Here is a 20,493-nt window from a genome sequence, read left to right as displayed (position 1 = left end):
TGCCAAGTGTAGCTAGCTGGGAACATCAGTAATCCTCTTTCAGCGATGATATCATAGAATCATAAAATTGTGGGGTTGGATGGGACCCTGAGAGTCATCTAGTTCAACCTACTGCAATGCAGGAATCTCATCTAAAGCATCCTGCCAAGCTACAGAGTGCTCAGCAATTTAAGGGATTTTCTGGAAAAATTGAATTAGAAAGTTTTCTTTAAAATGTTCTGGGAAGTTTTCTAAATTGATGGGATCTGATACAGCAAGTTTATTGCACACACCCACACCCAAAAATGTACCCTGTGTTAATTTTACATGCTGTAAAGTATTTGAGATGAAACATTCATCTAGAAAAGAATCAATATGAAAACCACAATGTGGTTTGAGTGTTATATTTAAACAAATACAAGGCTTAACTTAGAAATAATCGTTATTGGAATATTTGCTACTATTCTAAAACATGTCAATTTGATAGCCACAAACTTCCCTGACATTTGAGTGGGGGATAAAAGCACTGAAAACTGCTAATATGATAATTTTAGCATACCCTAAGAGCTGTGCATTAGAATAAAGATCTTTCCCATATATGTATGCAGTGCCCACATCTGAAATATGAAAGGAGGGAAAGTTGTGGGATAACCAACATGTTTGTCTAATTAATGCATAATGAATGGATACAATTGTAGTTGACATGGGAAGTATCCAGTTCATGCACCAGAGGTGGTTTTAGGGTAGCACGACTGGTGCAAGCTCCCTGGGCACTGAGCTGGAGGGGGCACCACAACCATGATGGAGAACAGAGCGCGACAGGCAGAGGGTCCCAAACTGTAGCGCTGCACAGGGCGCTGTTGAAATTTGAGACACCAAAGTCTGCCGCTCAGTCACTGCATGAAGGCATGGAGGAATCATGCTGCACTCTCCCTGCCACCACCATTAATCCCTGTGCACACAGAGCAGAAGGTTCAGACCAGCTTCTCGCAGACAGGTCTAAATACTGAATACTTGGAGGGCAGGGACAGAGCAAGCGATTGTAACCCTGTTTCCCCTCCAGGCTTTGAGTCTAAGAATGTAGGCTGCCCTTGAGAAGGAGGTTTATCTCTAGGAAGAACCTGTGTCACATTTCTGTTGTCCTCCCTGAGGCATTTTCAACTTCCTGGGTGGCAAAACTGTTCGGCCAATTTTTCTCACAAATGCTTCCCTTCACTTTTTTGCCCAACTTTTGCCAGATACACAGGCCTCGGCAGTTTTCTTTTCCTGTGCTCTTAAGAAAAAAATAAAAACCTGACCACCACTGACGTAGGGTAGAAATTTTTTTTTTTTCATTGTTGGCATCTGTCTGTCTCTGGAGACAGCCCGGTGAGAATTAGGCCTCAAGACTGCTGCTTGTGTTTAGCGTCTGTGCAGATTGTATTTCCAACTACTTTTGCCCATCCTTCACCTCGTGAAGCACACAGGTAATCACAAACACTGCCCCCTCCCCCAATGCTGCAGCACTTACTGGGTTCAGGAGCACTGTCAGAAAGAGTTCACCACCACGAATGCTTTTGTCCAGCTCCTTGGAGCCACCAGGATACTCATTATAAAATATGGTGTGAGTGAAAAGACCACAAGTCTGTCGAGGCAACACCTGGGTGAGCCAGAGGGAGAGAGAAAATTAGAGATGGCCATGGATTATTCCTGTGAATTTTAACATGCAGCCAACAGTGGGAACATGCAGCCAAAGGAGAAGGCAATTCTACTGGGGTTAGATGATGTCTCAACATCATATTTGCTATTCTGCTATCATTCCTAACTGCCATTTTCAGTCCCACTCCATAAAGAAAGAAGGAAAAAACACACCACTTGGTGTTCTGCGGCTACTCAGCATATTTGGTCCTCGTGAGGCTGTTCTGAGGTTTCCACCCAAGAAATTTTCCTAAACCTTTTCTTGCATTTCCGCAAACCCCATGGTTCTCCTAAGCATGCTGAGAGCACCATCCATGCACAAGAGGCGGCTCTTTTGGCTACGTAAGGACTGGCACTCAAGGGAACTGAGTTCTTTATTAATACATAATGTAAAGTTAAAGGAGGGAACCAATCCAGCCTCTCCTGCTCAGCTGCCCAATAGCGACACAACTGTTGGAGCAGTTGCATGGCTCCACTTGTAAGTTCTTCTGTCTCAGATTCTACATACTAGGAATTCTACACTGGTCTGGGTGATTGCTACAAAGAACTGACTTTCATTCAAATTTATGAAGGGCGTCTAACCACAGTGGCTATGTTCTGCCTCCACTGTCGGACAGTATGCCCCAGGATTTTAGTTGATGGGGACCACAAGTGGAGCCCTGCTTGCAAGCCTCCTAGAGGCATCGTTGGCCACTGTGAGAACAGGACTCTGGACTGCATGGACCTTGGTAAAATCCAGCAGGACTCTTTCTTGTGCTCCCTTTGCTTTTGTGTTTGAGAGTTTCAGGGAAGATTAGCATTCAAAATGCAGGGATGAGTACCCAATAAGCTAGTGGCCATGTTTCTCCTCCAGATAATCAATAGGGGCTTCATTGTCTCACCATGATTCCATTATGGATGAAGCCCCGCCGGTACCGGGCAGGCCGAAGGTGGGGATATTCCTCTGTGCTGGTCACCTGGATGCCCCAGACAGCTTTCCATGCCTCGTAGAGCTGTGCATGGACAGGGTAAACTCCTGAGTGGTGGGGGGCTACTGCATAGCCCAGGTCTGTGGGGATCCCATGCTCCTGGAAGAAGAACACAAATGGTAAGAATCCTCTATTCCCTGTATTACTAGCAGCTTGCTGAATGGAAGGAAGGCAGAAATGGTGAGGCAGAAATCTCAAAACAAAAAGTAAATAAATGAGTTAGTAAATCGGAACTTGGGTCTGGGGTATATGACGTAACATATTTATACTAGGTTTGTAAACAGTCAATTGCCTGTGAAGAGTAAAACATTGCCTCTAGGCAACAATGCATGGATAAAATGAAAGGAAACTTGGCAGAATATTGTTGAGATGGCAATTTTTGGATCAGCGGGGTCAAACATCTCACGGACTGGAACATCCCCAGTTGAATTTGCTCCTTACCAAAGCAAACTGCTTGTTGAGTTTCATTTGCTCGGCTAGCACAGTGACGTTGTGAAAGAGATGTGGCTGCATGTGACTCCACATGTGCGGGAACCACCAGAACTCCTTCCTATGCTTTAGCAGCATGTCATCCCCTTCATCTTCCTCATCAGTACCTAGAAAGAAGGGGGAAGGAAGGAAAGAAAGAAGGAAGGGGTGCTCAACTGTCAGTCATCACAGACACTAAACGGTCAAACCAGAGAAGACAACATTTCATTTGCATGAATGGCTTTTAAAAGGAAACAGCAGGCACCAGGTTCCCACCCACACCAGGGACCTGCTGTGGGTAGCTAAGGGGCATTAACCCTTTGCCCCATGCTGATCCAAATTAGCCCCCTGCTTCCGCAACTGCTATCTTCCCTGGCATAAAAGGCTCCCATTCACTCCATTGTACTGAAAGCACCTAAGAGCTGTCAGAACACCCCTTGGATCCAATAGTTCCCCAAATCAAAGAATTCAAATAGGCCCCAACCTCTGTAGAGGTTACATGTCCCTGTAAGCCAAAACCCTGCCAGATATTTATCTATCCTGGACCAAAAAACTGCAGTGAGGCCCAGAGGGTTAACAAACCTCCTTTTACCTGATACCAGGATCCTGATCCAGATCAGACTTTACACAACTGCTGTGTGGATGGCAACTCACTAAGAAATATACAATACAGGTGAAAAGAACAAAGGCAGCTTACCAGTGTGGTAGAATTTCCCAGAAAATCCCAGGTTGAAAGTGAAATTGGGAACTAAAGTCCTCAACTTGTTCTGAGTGTTCAATAGAGCCTGAAAAATAAGAAGGGGGTGGGGGTGGGGAGGGAGAAGGAGACAGAAACTTCAAAACAGATTCTAAATCAGATTTTTCAATAAGAAGGGCACTTCCATACAAAGCCTACATGCTGGCAGCAATGCACAAGCATCCCCAAACATTAGTTTCTTAAAGGCTGATCCTTGTCTTTGGCCTTGCCCTCGGGTTCTCTGTTTTTGAGGAGAAGATAGTGCATAGCTTTCTTCAGATATGTCAAACCCTAAGCTAGATCAACTCATCCACAAAATGTTTAGGTTGGCCAGCTGGACCATAGGCTTCTGCCTCTGTTTTTAAAATGTTGTCTAGGGCAGTGTTCCCCAACCTTGGGCCTCCAGCTGTTTTTGGACTACAGCTCCCATCATCCCTAGCTAACAAGACCAGTGGTCAGGGATGATGGGAGTTGTAGGCCAAAAACAGCTGGAGGCCCAAGGCTGGGGAACCAGAGTTGAATGTGATGATTAACCTGCTATTGTTATTTACATAGTAACCCATGCTTGTCTACCTTTAATTTTCTGCAAAGTCAAATATAAAGCAGTGGCCAATTTAAGTGGGGGCCTCTTCCTTTGAAGAGGAAGAACAAGATACCTCTGAATGTATATGAGGAATTTTATGAATAAGACCAACGCCAAGGAGATTCAGGCTGAGCTCTAACAGAAACGCTTGCTCCCTGAAATAGTGTTCATCACATCCTGCTACTTGGAGGCGGGTCCATGCTGGAGATACGGGGATGCTCAGATAATGCCTATGTTTGGAAGATTTATACTTCCCCACAGCCCTCACTACCTCTTGAATACTACTACTACTACTACTACTACTACTAATAATAATAATATTAATTGTATACCGCCCTTCATCTGAAGATCTGAGGGCAGTTCACAACAGAAAAATAACAAAATTAGAATGCTTGCACCATTTACAAGGTTTTCTAGTGTGTCTAAGCTATAATCCCCTCATAATGATACCTGATAGTTGTTTTATTTTACATTTACAAAATTTACAAGTTTGCAGAACATGGACATGTCTCAAGAGAAACTTAATTTTATTGACTTAAATAATTTTGTACTGCTCTTCAGCCAAAATGAAAAAGAAGTGTAGCAACCTTTTGTCATTTCTTGGAAGACTGTTAAGCCATCTAGTCTAATCAAGAGTTCTGGAGAACTTGAAAGCTTGTGCACTATTGTGCAATATGTTGGTTGGCCTACTAAATGTATTGCCATAACAACAGAGTGCCGAACAACACATTTTTATATTACGTAATCTTGAAAATTTAAACTTTGTTCCTTTTAAAGGGTACTTTACATTTACCTGATAATTTTGACTGAGTGAATGCTAGTCTAGCTTCCCTCTTGAATCCTAGTTGCCCTGCTCTCGACAAGCTCCACTTCATCAAAAGTCCTCCCCTTTGGATATGTAGCCTGAACATGCAAGGGCAAAAAGTGTGTTGGGGGCCTGGGGTGCATGTGCCACTAGCTTAACGCCCACCCCCACCCCCCAACATGCTGGTCCTGCCCTCTCCACTCAAGACTTCACACACTTAGTACAAAGTTCAGATATTTGGCCGAATGCCCTCTTGCAATTTGAAGTTGTGAGTCATCAGGTTTCCCAGTTGTGTGGAGGCTTCTAATAATGTTTAGCTGAACATGCTTAGAAGCTTTCCTTCAGACTTTCATGCTTAAGTGGGAAGAATGGCGAGTAGAGGGGTTGAGGCTGGCATGCTCAGGGATGTTGTAGAGTGGGACACCCTCCCCCTTTTTGTCCTTGTCTACAATCATTCCATCAACCAGCTGAATGAAGCCTACAGACCACAGTTTGAGGACCATTGTGCTATCCTGCACAATGTGCTTTCTTCTTAATTTAATGTGCTTCTGAGGCGGAAGGGACCATACATTTCTCCCCTATATAACACCACATACATTCACACATTCCTCATGCAAGCACACAATCTATTATCCGGTGAATATAGTTATTTAATACAGGGCAAGATTATAGTCTCCAGTATTTTGATAGAAGAAAAACTGCCCTAAACTAACCAAAATCTGGTTGAGAATGCCATGTGTGCTACTTGCAAAGGTAAAGGGACCCCTGACCATTAGGTCCAGTCGTGGACGATTCGGGTTGCGGTGCTCATCTCGCTTTACTGGCCAAGGGAGCCGGCATACAGCTTCCGGGTCATGTGGTCAGCATGACTAAGCCGCTTCTGGCAAACCAGAGCAGTGCACAGAAACACTGTTTATCTTCCTGCGGGAGCGGTACCTATTTATCTACTTGCACTTTGACGTGCTTTCAAACTGCTAGGTTGGCAGGAGCAGGGACCGAGCAACGGGAGCTCACCCCGTTGCGGGGATTCGAACCGCCGACCTTCTGATCGGCAAGCCCTATGCTCTGTGGTTTAGACCACAGTACCACCCACGTCCCCCGTGCCACTTGTAAAGGTAAAGGTAAAGGGACCCCTGACCATCAGGTCCAGTCGTGTCCGACTCTGGGGTTGCGGCGCTCATCTCGCTCTATAGGCCGAGGGAGCCGGCGTTTGTCCGCAGACAGCTTCCGGGTCATGTGGCCAGCATGACAAGGCTGCTTCTGGCGAACCAGAGCAGCGCACGGAAACGCCGTTTACCTTCCCGCTGGAGCGGTCCCTATTTATCTACTTGCACTTTGACGTGCTTTCGAACTGCTAGGTGGGCAGGAGCTGGGACCGAGCAACGGGAGCTCACCCCGTGGCAGGGATTCGAACCGCTGACACTTCTGATCAGCAAGCCCTAGACTCTGCGGTTTAACCCACAGCGCGTAGCACTAAGCAAAAACGGCAAGTGTGCAGACAAATAAAGTTGCAAGCGCCGGCCTTGCTGGAAGTGACACCATCTCATTTCTAAGGGTGTTTCTTGGTGATCTGCAACTATAGTAGTTGCAAACATGCCTGTTTCCATACCAGGACAAATACAGCAAAATTTTGAAGCCTATCTTCCACCCTAAAAGAAATGTTCCTGTTTAGGGTTTCAGTCAGCCATTCCCCCCCAAGCAAGATATTTCACTCTCCTCTCTATCCCACCAGCATTCCTTTTACTTTTCCAATTTGTCGTTTTCAATTCTGTTGCTACTGAGCATGCTCCGTCCTGCTTTGGCTGTTTTTTGGGGTGGGTGTGGATTGCCCCAACAGGATTTCATTCTCTCTTTTTTGTACTAAGCAATTGATTCTCAGTGGCCCCATTTTGGCTACAGTCCTGTCAGCACTGGCCACCTGAGTTTACCATTATTGAGCAGGCTCCAATTGCTGCGAAAGTTTGGTGTGAAGATGAGTGAGAAAGAGATGATACTAAGAGGCTTACCCTTTTGTGCACTGAGGGAGATTTAAAGCCTTGCTTTGGGTTACTATGACAACATATCTGCCAGCTGATAAATCCTAAACAACCATGTTCCTTGTGGCAGCTGCAACTGTAATGTTGGCAGCTAGTACCAACTAGCCCCCATTCTGATGTTTTCATCCTGGTGTTTTTAATGATTCCCCAAACCATAAGCACCCTATGCAGGCTCACTGTTGACCTAAAAAAAATCAGTTGTAATCTTAAAGTACCAAGAAGATTCACAATGCATAATCATTAACAAAGACTGAAAAGGAAGTGGGAAATATTCATATGTATATAATCTTTCTGTAGGCCATTCCACCTCTTCTCCAACATTCTGCAATACTGAACACAAGTCTGCATCTATTAACGTTTTATTTTTCCCATCATACCTTTCCCAAAACTGAAGCTTACCTGGTCGTTTTAACCACTCCAGTGTTGTAACCCCTTCACAAAATATCTGAGTTGTACAATATATATCAACGGTAACATAAACACTGTGCCATGTGCTTTCTGCAGCCAGGTTACTTAAATATCGTTGCTTACTAAATTGTCTTACAAAACAAATTTGCCTATGAAAAGATTAAAAATGCATGCCTCCTTGTTTTTCATATATACAAGTATTTTGAATTAGCATTTTGTTCCATCCAGTTCAAGGGGGGGGCCCTTATGCCCTCTTAATAGTCACATCTTCTCAGCTCATCAGTAGGTCTGGTTGAATTGTTTCTTTTAACTACCTATAAAAATAGGAATAAATTTGACCAGGACATAATATCCAGTGCTTCCTGCTCTTACAGTAAAAGAGGAAGGATTACAGAGCAGACAGGTTCCTACTGCTATTCAAATTTGGTGTGAACATGAGAAGGGGAAAATACTAATCCTCACACCACTTTCATCACTGCTTGCTATAAAGCCAAAGGTCCTGTTGTTACCTGGCTGCTCATCAAATACTGTGGTACCTTGGGTTAAGTACTTAATTCGTTCCGGAGGTCCGTTCTTAACCTGAAGCACCACTTTAGCTAATGGGAGCTCCTGCTGCTGCTGCGCCGCCAGAGCACGATTTTTGTTCTTAAGCTGAGTTCTTAACCTGAAGCGTACTTAACCCGAGGTACCACTGTATTGGCCTGCCTTGTGCCTGAGAAATTGCACGTTACTGCATTATTTTGTGCACTCACAGGAAGAACACTTTGTCATTATTTGTGGGTATTATTTTATAAAAGTGCAGGATAATTATCCAAGCCACTGCTTGCTATACCATTCTCAATCAGCCGTGCAAGCACATACATGTGCAATGTCACATGCTAGAAAATCTAGAATGGATAATTTATGTATTAGCACACACGTAGTACAAAGATTTACAAACCACTTGGTGAAAAAGCTCTGCAAACAGTGCACAATGACAAACTGTAGATAAAAACATAGTTAAAATCCAGAAACCAATTACAGTGGTGCCTCGCAAGACGAAATTAATTTGTTTTGCGAGTACTGTCGTATAGCGAAAATTTCGTCTTGCGAAGCACCAACGGGGGAAGAGCAGTTTGACGGGGGGGGGGGATCAGAATTTTTTTCGTCTTGCGAGGCAAGCCCATTCAAAAATTCGTCTTGCGAGACAGCCTTCCACTAGCGAATGCCTTTCGTCTAGCGAGTTTTTCGTCTAGCAAGGCATTCGTCTAGCGGGGCACCATTGTAAAAGGCAAATAAGTTTGGGGCTTTTAAGTGCATTATTCCAGATGATGTGTAAAACATGCATTTTCTAGAAACAGAATTTGGTAGTGACAGCAAATCTCGGAAACATCTTGTTTCCCTTAAAAGACAGGCAACTTTCATGGGGGGGGGGGTTCTTTGTGGCAGAGATGACCATTTCCTACTTGAAAGTTCCCCAGGGGCTGCTCAGGAGGAGCTCTAGTGGCAGTATCCTCACTCAGCAGAAGCCCAGTTCCTTCCATGTTCTATACACCTGTCACCTTGCAGCTTCCTAAGCCACAATAATCATTCCCCAATTATTGACTAAGAAAGCCTTAAAAACTGATTGCAAAATTCTGCAAAACTAATTCATATAAGCAAATTAGACATGCATGCTAAGTCTTTTTACATAGTTTGCACTGCTGATTTAAGCTGCTGCCCAATATGCAACACTAAAGAAAGATGCTTTCCCCAAAACAATTTTCATCACCAAGACACAATCTGAATCCTTTTAGGAGGCAAGGCAGCAAGATCTATCATATTTAAACTTGATTAGGCATTTGGTTAGACTAACCTGAATCCCTTTTATATAACTTGTCAGGAAAACACACCAGCTATTTTTTCACAGGGAAATTCCCCTCCACTTCTTTCTCCCTCTGAGAACTCAATAACAAACCCATGAAATTATTTCTTGCTTAAAAAAATATATATGAAAACTCATTAACCTTTCTAGCTCTGCACCCACAGAGCCTCTTTTAAATGGATAAATCTGAGCTTTATCTGCTTTGCCTGAAATTCTGTTTCACTGATCTCAGATTATTGCTCCATTTCACTCTACTAAACCTCCAAACGAAATATATTTTAGAATGATCTGGTCTGAGGTTGTGCTTTTTTTGTTTTGTGTTTTTTTGCAGTCACTTGAGAAACCTTATATCTTCCTCCTGGGGCAAATAGAGGGCTGAAGATTCTGATATAATTGCATCTGGAAGCTGTGGGTCTGGTCCCTGGATGGGAATCCAATCTCAGCTAGTTTGCAGAATGGAAGCCATATAAATACAGCACAAAATAAATAAAATGAGTAATGCAAGGAGGGTGAGCAATTTCCAGAAATAAACAGGGGTGTTGCTTGCTCGGCTTTGGGAGGGATTGCCCTGGTGATTTGGGTTTAAGTTTTACTGATAAACACAGGATTACAGATAGGATTTTCAGAGTCTGAAGTATGGTTATAGAGGCATGCCCTGACCATTCTCACAAGGGACAAGTTATTATGAATTTCTGCCTTTCTTACTGTGTTCCTCTTAGGCCTGCTTCACACAATCATTTTTCCCTACGTGGAGATTTAGATTAGGTTAGTATCCAGCCATTATCTGTAGTCTCCACCAATCCCTTTGGCAGAAGCTATGTTAAGCCTTTCTCACTGCTTCCACCTTCCGTAGCACCAGGGGTGAACAGAAAATGACCCCTGCCCTCACCCAAATCCTCTAAATGCTCAGGGGAGTGAATGTATATGTGAGATCTGGCAATCAAATATATGCTGCCCTTGTATATGGCGATTGGCCTAGCTGCATATCACATTAAACCACAGTTAATCACAAGCAATGATTTAATATGAACACACCGTCTGCTACTGAACACTGCTCAAAATTCTCACTCTACTACTCACCTACTCTGCTGCTGGGAAACAAGCCAGAGTTTGGTGTGTCATGTGAATCTGGGTTAGCTGTTTGTTACCCCTGAGCAAATCATGAGTGGTAAGCAAAGCACAAACCCTTGTTACTGCTTGTGGTTTATTTGGAGAGAAACAATGGGGAGCACAGGTTTGAAGATCACAATATGCCAGACTTTAGCTTGTCCCCCCACCACATGGCATGGCAGCAGGAGTGGGAGAGGAGCACAGCAACTTCTCCGCAGAATGCTTCACACTTACATTAAACCATAGTTTGTTTTTAGCTATGTGATGTGTAAACCAGGCCACAGTCTCTGTTTTGGAAAAACGGCATCATGAAGAAGAGGTACTAGTGTAAGGTCATCAAGGCCAATTGAGACAAAGGGGAACACAAAAGCTGCAGACCAGGATTCCTAATACTTTATATATGCTTTTTCAAGGAAAGTTGTCAGTACAACTACACTCAAACCTGCAAACCGGACACTTCCATACCATTCCACCAACTACAGGTGAAACTCGAAAAATTAGAGTATCATGGAAAAGTCCATTTATGTAAGCAATTGTTTTCATTAGCTACTGGAGTTTAATATATGAGATAGACTCATGACATGCAAAGTGAGATATATATTAGTTTCACCTTTTAAGTTGAATTACTGAAAGAAATGAACCTTTCCACGATATTCTAATTTTTTGAGTTTCACCTGTACAGTGGTGCCCCGCTAGACGAAAATAATTCGTTCTGTGAAAATTTTCGTCTAGCGGGTTTCTCGTCTAGCGAAGCGGCAATGACAGCCGCGCTTTCGCTAGACGAAAAAAAAAAGACGGAGGCAGCCCCATAGACTTTTTCGTCTTGCGGGGCAGCCTTCCGCTAGACGAATGCCTTCGTCAAGCGAGTTTTTCGTCTTGCGAGGCATTCGTCTAGCGGGGCACCACTGTATACTGAAGAGAGCTGGCAGTAACTGTTTTGCAGGACCCTCAAGTTGAGAGGAGTTGTTCAAGCAGATATAAAGCAGAAACCATGTGGTCCAGCTTCTCTGGCATCAGCCCTCATATTATGCTGGAAGAGCCTCAAATTGACCTCCATTTCTGTCACCACCCATCATACTGAGAAACAGAAGAGCTTCTCATAGCCCAATTCTGTACATGGAATTAAGTCCTACTGGGTTCAATGAAATATAGCCCCTAGCAAGTCTGCTATAGATTTCAAAAGGTATGAAGCCCAGGCATGAAGCAGTGGCTTAAGTCTTTGATGTGTGTGTGTGTGTGTGTGTGTGTGTGAGCGTGCACAAAAAAACAAGGTTTACATTCTTGCCATCTCTTAGGACCCAACCAAATGTGGTGCTCAAGCCACGATGGTCACCACAAAAGGAAGTTGCTTGCCCTTTTCCACACCCTAATTGCTAGTAGATCTTAACCCCTATTCATGACAGTATGTGTTCCCCCACCCCTAATCCAGACCACTGGCTACCATCAGCATGAAAATGCAGAAAATGCCCAACTTTACCTCTACATCCGACACCTTCATGCGTGTGCCCTCTTTGCCCACAAAGATATCATCGATGTCCACAAGGATGTAGCGATCAAGGGTCAGACATAGACGCTTGCCAGTCAGGTAAGCAATAGCGTCAACAAATATCAGCTTGTGAAGCCAGAAGTTGAGGTTATTACCAAAAAGGACCCGCTGGATGCCATCATGCAGACCAAGGTCCTGCACCACAGTAGCATGCAGAGCTCTGTGGGTGGTCAGATGAGGGATTGACTCTGCAGATTTGGTGCTGGCCATCAACACAGGTTCGTAAGTGGTGTGATTTGACTGGAACACTGTCCAGTCATCGCCAGGCAGGGGGCCTTGCTCCACTTCATTAGCCTGAGTTACGTACAGCAGCGGGGCACTGGGATTGATGTGATAGTCTCGCAACCCTAGATTGGAATGTAGGAAAAGGGGAAAGCCCTTGAGTTGAGCACTGAGCAAGCTGTTCTCATTTGCTTTGAAGAAGCCAATGATTCCCACTCCATATTCCACACAGTATTTGTCCAAGAGGTCCCTGTTCCAGGTATCCAGGTTCACATATTTAAGGATATTCTCATAGATAATAAGAGCATAGCGGCCATGGTCTTTGTCTGTCAGAGTGGGCATGTCTCCCTTTCCAGGGGCAATCTCTGTCCTGTATTTAAACCGGCTAGATTCCAAGATAGCCACAATCTCCTGACCCAGTTGGGAATAGATGCTTTCCACAAAGACGAGCACCACAGGGTCTGTGCGTGAGTTGTCCACTGATTTCATAAGCCTCCAGCTTGCCTGGGGTTGAATAAGAACCCTGTGCTGGTTGCTACAATCGCTGAAGGGCAACGGAGGCGGTTCCTTTATTTTGGGGCTGTTGGTAACGTAGTAAGCCAAGAAGCACATGGAAATCAGGCTAAAAGCAATGAGCAGCAGGATCAATCTGTGGAGCTCCAGCTGTCGCACATGCCTCACTACTTTCCACAGATGAATCATGGTGAGGTGCGTGGCTTATCCCTTACTCAAGCTTGGCACCAACCAAGCTGCCTTCGGTGTCTCCAACGCCACCACCGGAAGAGCCAGTGGCAGCTCACAGAGAAGAAATGTGGGCTGCAGAGAGGGATAAAGCTTAAGCAAGCAGCTACAAGACTAGATGCCCAGTGATCTGCCATTTATCTCAAGTGACCATGGCCTTCAAGTCCCATTGCTCCTCTGAGTGCTGCTGCCCTCCTCCTTCACTTCTCCACTTGCTCAGAAGAGTCCTAGGAAGGAGGTGGGTCATGTGCAGTTCTGAATTCCTTGGCTTCAGATGCAAATGTCAGGCATCAGGGGTAGGGAAAACATTCCACAAACTGAAGAGTTGCCTCAGCTGGCTGACTTGCCCGTCACATGATAGTCACCGTTGACTGGCAACCTGCAATTAAGAAAGAAATTATTTGTTAAGGGCAAGCGAACTAATGGGCTCTGGGAAGAGGGCAGTGGGACAGTGTGCTTGAGAATTAGAATCACATCATTTTGCTTCTGATATACTTGCTAACAAGTGGGGTGGGAACCTTCAAGATGCTATTGAAATCCAGCAGCCTTATTCAGCATGGTCAATAGGTCAATGATGGGGGTTGTTGTCCAATAACAACCGGAGGACCACAGACTCCCCATTCCTGCCTGTAACAAAATGTTGCATGCACGGGCACACCTGTTCAGGGTTCCAGCCAGCCAAGCATACCTTTCTCAGGGGACTTCATTCCATTTCTCCCAATTTTCCTCTCTCCCTCCCCCATGACATTCTGTGACCACTAAGCATTCTCAGTTCAGACTCAGCTGTTTTGGGTCCTCATCCCTGTTAAGGTTCTCCTTCCTGAAGTTTCTCTCCCCCCCCCCCTTGTTATTTCTGGTGACGATATTCCCTTCATGTTTCTCAGAAGTCTCATTTTTGGGTATATAGCCATCATAACTTAGGATATGAAAAATAAAGTGTTCTTGGCTCATAGCTCATCTCTACCACCAATCTGCAAGATTCAGCAGGTCAGTTATTAGCTTTTGATCTGCTATTACATTTACAGGGCTATGTGATGAGTCAGGCAAGAAAAAAGATTAAAAGACTCTTGTCCCAGAGAAGAATTGGACTTCCCAAGCTGTTATTTAGTTACTGCATCTTTAGAATACTCTAAATAATTTCTCTAGCAACGCGCATTCGATCACCTTTAAATGAGGACTTGTTCATCCCCTTGGGATGCACATATAACTTTTCTGTGATGAACCTGAAGCCTGCTTCTACAGCAGGGGCTGACCTGCAGCTCAACGTGCAATATATGAAAATACCTGTGTGGTTAGTTTTTAATTAATGTAGCCTATGTAATAAGTTTAAAATCAATAAGTGAATAATTTTAAAATGATAATTTGAATATTTAATGTAGAAATGCCTTTGGTAAGAAATGTTACCCCTTCACATATAGCCTACAATGACTGTAGACAAGTGGTTTACATAAGGATTCTAATGCAGATATTTTTAAATTATCTGGTATATAAGACCAGAAACAAACTACTCTGTACTGGAAGGATAAATCTACTAATAAAGTTATTTTTTAAAAAATAGAATACTCTCTCATTTGTGTTACCAACATGCAAATATTCCCTTCCCAAGTCTGCCACTATGAGTAGAGAAAAAAGACCCTATGGAATTTCATCACTCACTCAGCACTTTGCAATATTCAGCGTTTAAGGAGAAGTGCCAAGTTTGCATAGATTTTTCATTCTGAAAAAGCAGGATTTGATTAATCCCACCTGGGCACAGGTAAATGGGTCGGGGGTGGGGGGAAAACCCAGGATAAACCCTTATTACTAGATTAAATTTCCCCTGAAATTATTAAAATATGTATTGGTAGGAAAGGGTCTTTGTTGGAAAATATTAGACACAAGGAAAAAGAATAGGAATACAAATAATAAATTTAGGTCCATACTTCTTAAAACCACCCAGTGATTATGGTGCCAAATTTAATATCCCAATTCACAAAGATGTAAAGCACACAAAATGCTAGGTGAGATGATAGGAAACCTAATAGGGTGGGCTCAGGAACACAGGGAAAGAATACCAGTATTTCAAGTAGCTACAGGCAGAAAAGTGACTTCAAACAAACAACATAGTGCTGTTCTGGAGACCGGCCCTTATCAAGAATAAATCCTTTTGCTCTCACCTCATGTTTCCGTGGCAGGGTGCAATATAACCATTTTAAACAGACTTGTAAACAGATTAGAGAGCAACCCTCCCAGCAACCAGAAATCCTCCCAGCAACCAGGTTGGGAAGCTTTTCCTAAAGGAAGAGAGGTGTTTTTCAGGCCATCTACATACCATAAATGACTAGTGTTACATAGAAATTTAATAAATAACAAAACAGTGTGTGGTGGTGGTGGGGTTATTGTTTTGGTTTGCTACCATGTTATGTATTTTTTTGTTTTTTATATTGTAACCACCCTGTGATCCTCAGATGAAGGATGATATATAAACAAACAAACAAACAACAACAACAACAACTTAAGTATGGGTAGATAAGCAAGCATCTAAACATTTTATAGGCAAGTCAATTCTGTAGACTTACTTGCAAAGCTGATTTTTTTTTTTTAAGGAGAAGGACTCTTATTACCATCTACCTGATTTGTTTAGCTAAGAGATATTGGTGTCTCGATTATGTGCAACGGAACTCTCCCTCCACATTGAACAAATGCAGCAAGACACCCTGTCACTGCTTAGGATCAGGCGGCAGATGTTCTAGATCAGGGTTTGTCAACCTAGTTCCTACCGCCCACTAGTGGGTGTTTCAGGATTCTAGGTGGGCGGTAGGGGGTTCTATGGCACAAGCTAAATCCTCCTTCCATCGAGCACTAGTGGGCGGTAAGGAAATTTTACCGTCAAGAAAGATGCATTAGCGGGTGGCAGGTATAAAAAGGTTGACTACCCCTGTTCTAGATAAATATAAGCCCAAGCATTTATTCTTTTAGAAATTAAAATATAGCTGCCATGCATGGCATTTATCTCACCTTTAAAAACCACTAAAAATAAGGGTTTTGTACTTGACCAACAGAGAATAAATCTTCAACTATAAGGACAATACACAAATTTTTCACAGAAAATAGTCTGAACCAGTTCTATAATAAACCCTACCATCTCATCATTCTCTTCAGCTTTGAGAGCGTATGTCCCACTGACAATAATTTAACTCTGAGTTCAGTCTCACAGGGATGAGTCTTTGTAAAAATAAAAATAGGAGCCAGAAGGCAGCATGGTGTGTGAGCAACAACGTAATTGCAAAGTCTTTGGACCAAAGCTATCAAAGAAATTATGGTGAAGCTAAATGGCACTAAATGCTATACAAGACACAGGGTGCTCATGGGAACAAACTGTGTCTCTTTGCAACTCTCCTCTCAGCAGCAATCCAGGAGGTGGCCAATTTTATCATTACCCCAACTTTTCTAGCGCTGAATGTTGTGTCTGGTTTACAAATAGAGGCACTGACACCACCTGCTAGTATCTGAATGCAAGGGCTCCCGCACGGCTCCTCGTCCCTTTCCGCAGCATGCAGGGATGGAGTGCTCCAAAACTGGCTGAGTGGCATGCAGAAGCAAAGGTCCCTGTGGCAGACCGGCGAGAGCCAGGAGAGTGCGCAAAACAAATGCACCATTTGAAGTCTCTGCAAAGCTCTTAACAAGCCTCTGTTTGTTACAAGCATGCAAGCATGAGCGCACACACAAATTAAAGGCCTGTATCAGATTGCTGCTCAAGAATCTGTCAGCTCTGATCTCTTTAACAAGGCCTCAGTGCCAGAGGGTATGCCAGCTGGCACAAGGTGTATGAAACAGTTTTGGAACTGTGTCAGCATGGGCCCGGGGATGGGGGGGAGGTAAGCAGAATGACATGGTGAAGGAAAACATGGTGCCCAGCAACCATCTATATACCTATACTGCTAAACCCAGACAAGTTTCCCTTGCAAAGGATTACAGGACAGACAGCAAGCAGCTTGCTCGTAAAACAAAAGAAGTGACATTGCTCCATCTCACATGATTAAATCTACAGATGACCAGATACAGTATTTTACGTGGTCTATGGAGAAAATTGGCATCTCCGAGCAGTAGGGTGGCTGGAACGGCTTGAGCTCCAGTGGTACAAAGCAGGAAGTCTGAATGAGAAAGGCAGGGACTGCAAATTGAGAAGGCGGAGTGTGGTGTTATGGCCAGAGTTTTTGAAAGTGGGTTCTCCCTCCCATGAACCTATCTGAGTGGCCTTGAGCAATTCATTACTGCAAGTCCGTGTTGGCTGTCCTGAGCCACTTCAAGAAAAGGCAGGAAGAAAATGTAATAAGGAAGCAATACTACCAGGTATGATCAGTAATCTCTGTTGTGTTGAGACTACAGCTTCTGCCAGAACCCCCCCCCCCCCCCCACAATATACAGCTGTGTTTATAAATGCTTCCACCATCATACTTGCCAGTCATGGAAAAGACACTTTAGTGCACTGCTTAAGCAGCCTCCCGCATCTGCGTTTTCAAAAACTGGTGGCCTCCCAGAAGCAAAAAGGGACTTCCAGAGCTTGGAAAGTGAGACTCCTGCATATCTTCTTATCCCTTTCCACAGCAAGCAATAATGGAATTGGGTAAAACAGGCACCAATGTATGCAAAAATGCTTAATGTACATAATTTAACCAGGCAGCAGTATCTGACACTGTGAGGGAAGCAAAGGAACTGGTTTTATGGCAGCCAGGGCAGGTTTAAGCTATATATTTATTCCTCTGACTCCTTTTTAGTAACACATCATTAAGCACTGCCCCCATAAAAACAAAGGCTTCTTTGAAATCTTTGCAGCTTCCTCCTCCTCCTCTCTGGCTGTGTCATTATTAGAATTTACAATATGGGTGGCAATGGAGATAGTTTATGACCATGAAAATTCATAAGCTGCCTTTATTTGTAAAATGAACTCTAGGCAACTTGTGAACAAAATATAAAGCAAAGTCAAGGGAACATTGCCATTACAAAGCCACAATATAAGGAAGTGGTAACAAAACCAAACGAGAGGTAACCAAAACAAACCTTTAGAAACAACCTCGATCAGTACCAAAAGCCTTATAGAAGAGCATGACTTCTCTAGACTCAATTTACTCCCGATTAGGTACAATTAAAAAGCAGAAGAGAAGGACTAGAAATGAACACCTTAGCCCTTGGTGATCAACCTTAGTTGATATGAAGGAGCTGAAACGTCACCACTCTCAACTACTGGTAGTAGTAGTAGTAGTAGTAGTAGTAATAAACCCAGATGGAGCCCAATCAGGACTGAGCCTATGTCAAGCACAACATACCAACAATAATGTCTTGCTGCTGAAAAGGGTTCATGGGATTCTATGGAGAGTATCTTTGTCTGAAGGCGAGGCATTTTGCATACATTCTGCATGGTGGGAAAGTTTCCAGTTGGCTGGCAGCTCTGAAAAGGGGAGCTATAAAATGAGAAGGGGCGAGAGAAGCATTACTTTTCTGTAGACAGATGAACATCTCCACTCAATTTGCAGTGGCATACTGTAAAAGTATACCCTCTAATGTACTAGGCCTGAAGAAAGCACTGTTGTCTGAAGCTCAGCCTACATTTATTTTATTTGGGCAGCAAACATTTGTATCATGCTGGGATATTTGGGGGAAAGAACCGAGAGAAGTAACTAGTGTCATGTCTTCCAAGGCTACTTAGAAAACTTTCAATGTTGATTTAGATCTTGACAGGTGTGTATTCACCAGGAGGATCATTCTGAAGTCTAAAGATAGCATGGAAGTTCTGCTCCTTTCCAGTATTATGTGTGTTGTTTGCAATATATCAATAGATTCAACATTCTGTCTGTAACCTGGTACAAATACAGTACAACATCTCTAGTTGCCTAACCAAGGTGAAGAAACAGAAGCAGGCTATGCATTAGTGTACTCCTCCCCCCATCCTCTTTTCTGCAGAAATCTACCCCTCCATTCCATGGTTTGCTTCAATCATGATGTCGCTTTATATCTATATCAGTGTTGCTGTTTACATTGGTTTACACTGTAAAAAGGTAAAGGACCCCTGACAGTCATCTTGCTTCACTGGCCGAGGGAGCTGACGTTTGTCCGCTGACAGCTACCTTCCGGGTCATGTGGCCAGAATGACTAAACCGCTTCTGGCGAACCAGAGCAGCGCACGGAAACGCCGTTTACCTTCCCGCTGGAGCAGTACCTATTTATCTACTTGCAATGGCGTGCTTTCGAACTGCTAGGTTGGCAGGAGCTGGGACCGAGCAACGGGAGCTCACTCTGTTGCGGGGATTCGAACCACTGACCTTCTGATTGGCAAGCCCTAGGCTCAGTGCTTTAGACCACAGTGCCACCCCCGTTCCCATCACTGAAAACCATGGCCAACTCAAATCAGATGCCTTAGTTCTGGTTATGGGTAGTGGTGGAAACCTAACAAGTGTAAAAGCCATGGCCACAACTGATGCGGATTAAACTGAACCAAGGAAGATAGAGGAGGATTTTGTGGTTCCTTCCCAGTGCAAAGCGTGACTAGGAGAAACAAATCTTATGTCTACATAGGACTTTTGTGTGGTTACATGAGTAAAAAGCTCTACTACCCTTCAAAGGCACACAGTGGAATACAAAAATAGTACAGTGGTACCTCGGTTTATGAACAGTCCTGTTTAAGAACAATTCAGTTTACAAACTCTGCAAAACTGAAATACTGTCCCAGTTTGAGAACTTTACCTCGGTCTAAGAATGGAATCCGAACGGTGGAAGGGCGCCTCGGTTTAAGAATGGACTTTTGGAACAGATTAAGTTTGTAAACCGAGGTACCACTATAATGTGTTTGCATCCTGGCAGCAGAAGAAAAAAAAACCCAACATTTTGAATCTTCGAAAGCTCTATAAAAGACGAGTCTACTATATCCATCAACGTATAGAATTATGTAGATAAGCCTAACATTTAAGGCCCATTGGATAACACATATACACATTCTGATTGAAGTTGCTCACTGTCTGCCTAATAAACCACAGACAGAATTAGTAAAATCTGAGATTTGTATCCTTCCTTCTTTCAGTCACATATGGAAAACATCAATGGCTGTTTCCTTTTATAAACCGTATTCTTCAGCATTCAGCAATTTTAGAGTCCACCTTAACTGACTGGAAGCAGCACAAGCAGGCAGAGTGCCAACTGCAGAAGTTAGACTGAGAAAAGAGACTTCATGTCCTGACAATCGAAGTGCACAGAAAGGTCACTGCTCTAATTCGAGTGATGCAACACAGCTCTTCAAGGTCTAGTCATCCACAGTGGTAGGGACTTAAATGAACTAGGCATCTGCTTCAGACACCAGAACCTGAATGATCCAAGAGGACTCATCGGCACACGTTGCTA

At 43.6% G+C, this 20,493-nt stretch overlaps 1 protein-coding gene across 3 annotated transcripts in view; it reads right to left on the bottom strand.

Moving 5' to 3' along the window:
* NDST2 (N-deacetylase and N-sulfotransferase 2) overlaps positions 1 to 20,493 on the bottom strand; it is a 75,908-nt gene that overhangs the window by 10,922 nt on the left and 44,493 nt on the right. For all 3 annotated transcript variants that reach the window (XR_004426584.1, XM_033148582.1, XM_033148583.1), the window contains exons 3-7: positions 12,091 to 13,501; positions 3,790 to 3,877; positions 3,066 to 3,220; positions 2,538 to 2,723; positions 1,490 to 1,618 (exon numbers count right to left, since the gene is read on the bottom strand). Coding sequence is in view for 2 of the 3 variants with exons in the window: in XM_033148582.1 (XP_033004473.1) it covers positions 1,490 to 1,618; positions 2,538 to 2,723; positions 3,066 to 3,220; positions 3,790 to 3,877; positions 12,091 to 13,083 (1,551 nt within the window). In the remaining variant the exon portion in view is untranslated. The remainder of the gene's footprint in view (positions 1 to 1,489; positions 1,619 to 2,537; positions 2,724 to 3,065; positions 3,221 to 3,789; positions 3,878 to 12,090; positions 13,502 to 20,493) is intronic.

This window comes from Lacerta agilis, chromosome 5 (genome assembly GCF_009819535.1).
Source record: "Lacerta agilis isolate rLacAgi1 chromosome 5, rLacAgi1.pri, whole genome shotgun sequence".
Taxonomy (NCBI): domain Eukaryota; kingdom Metazoa; phylum Chordata; class Lepidosauria; order Squamata; family Lacertidae; genus Lacerta; species Lacerta agilis.
This window is presented reverse-complemented; position numbering and strand designations above follow the sequence as displayed.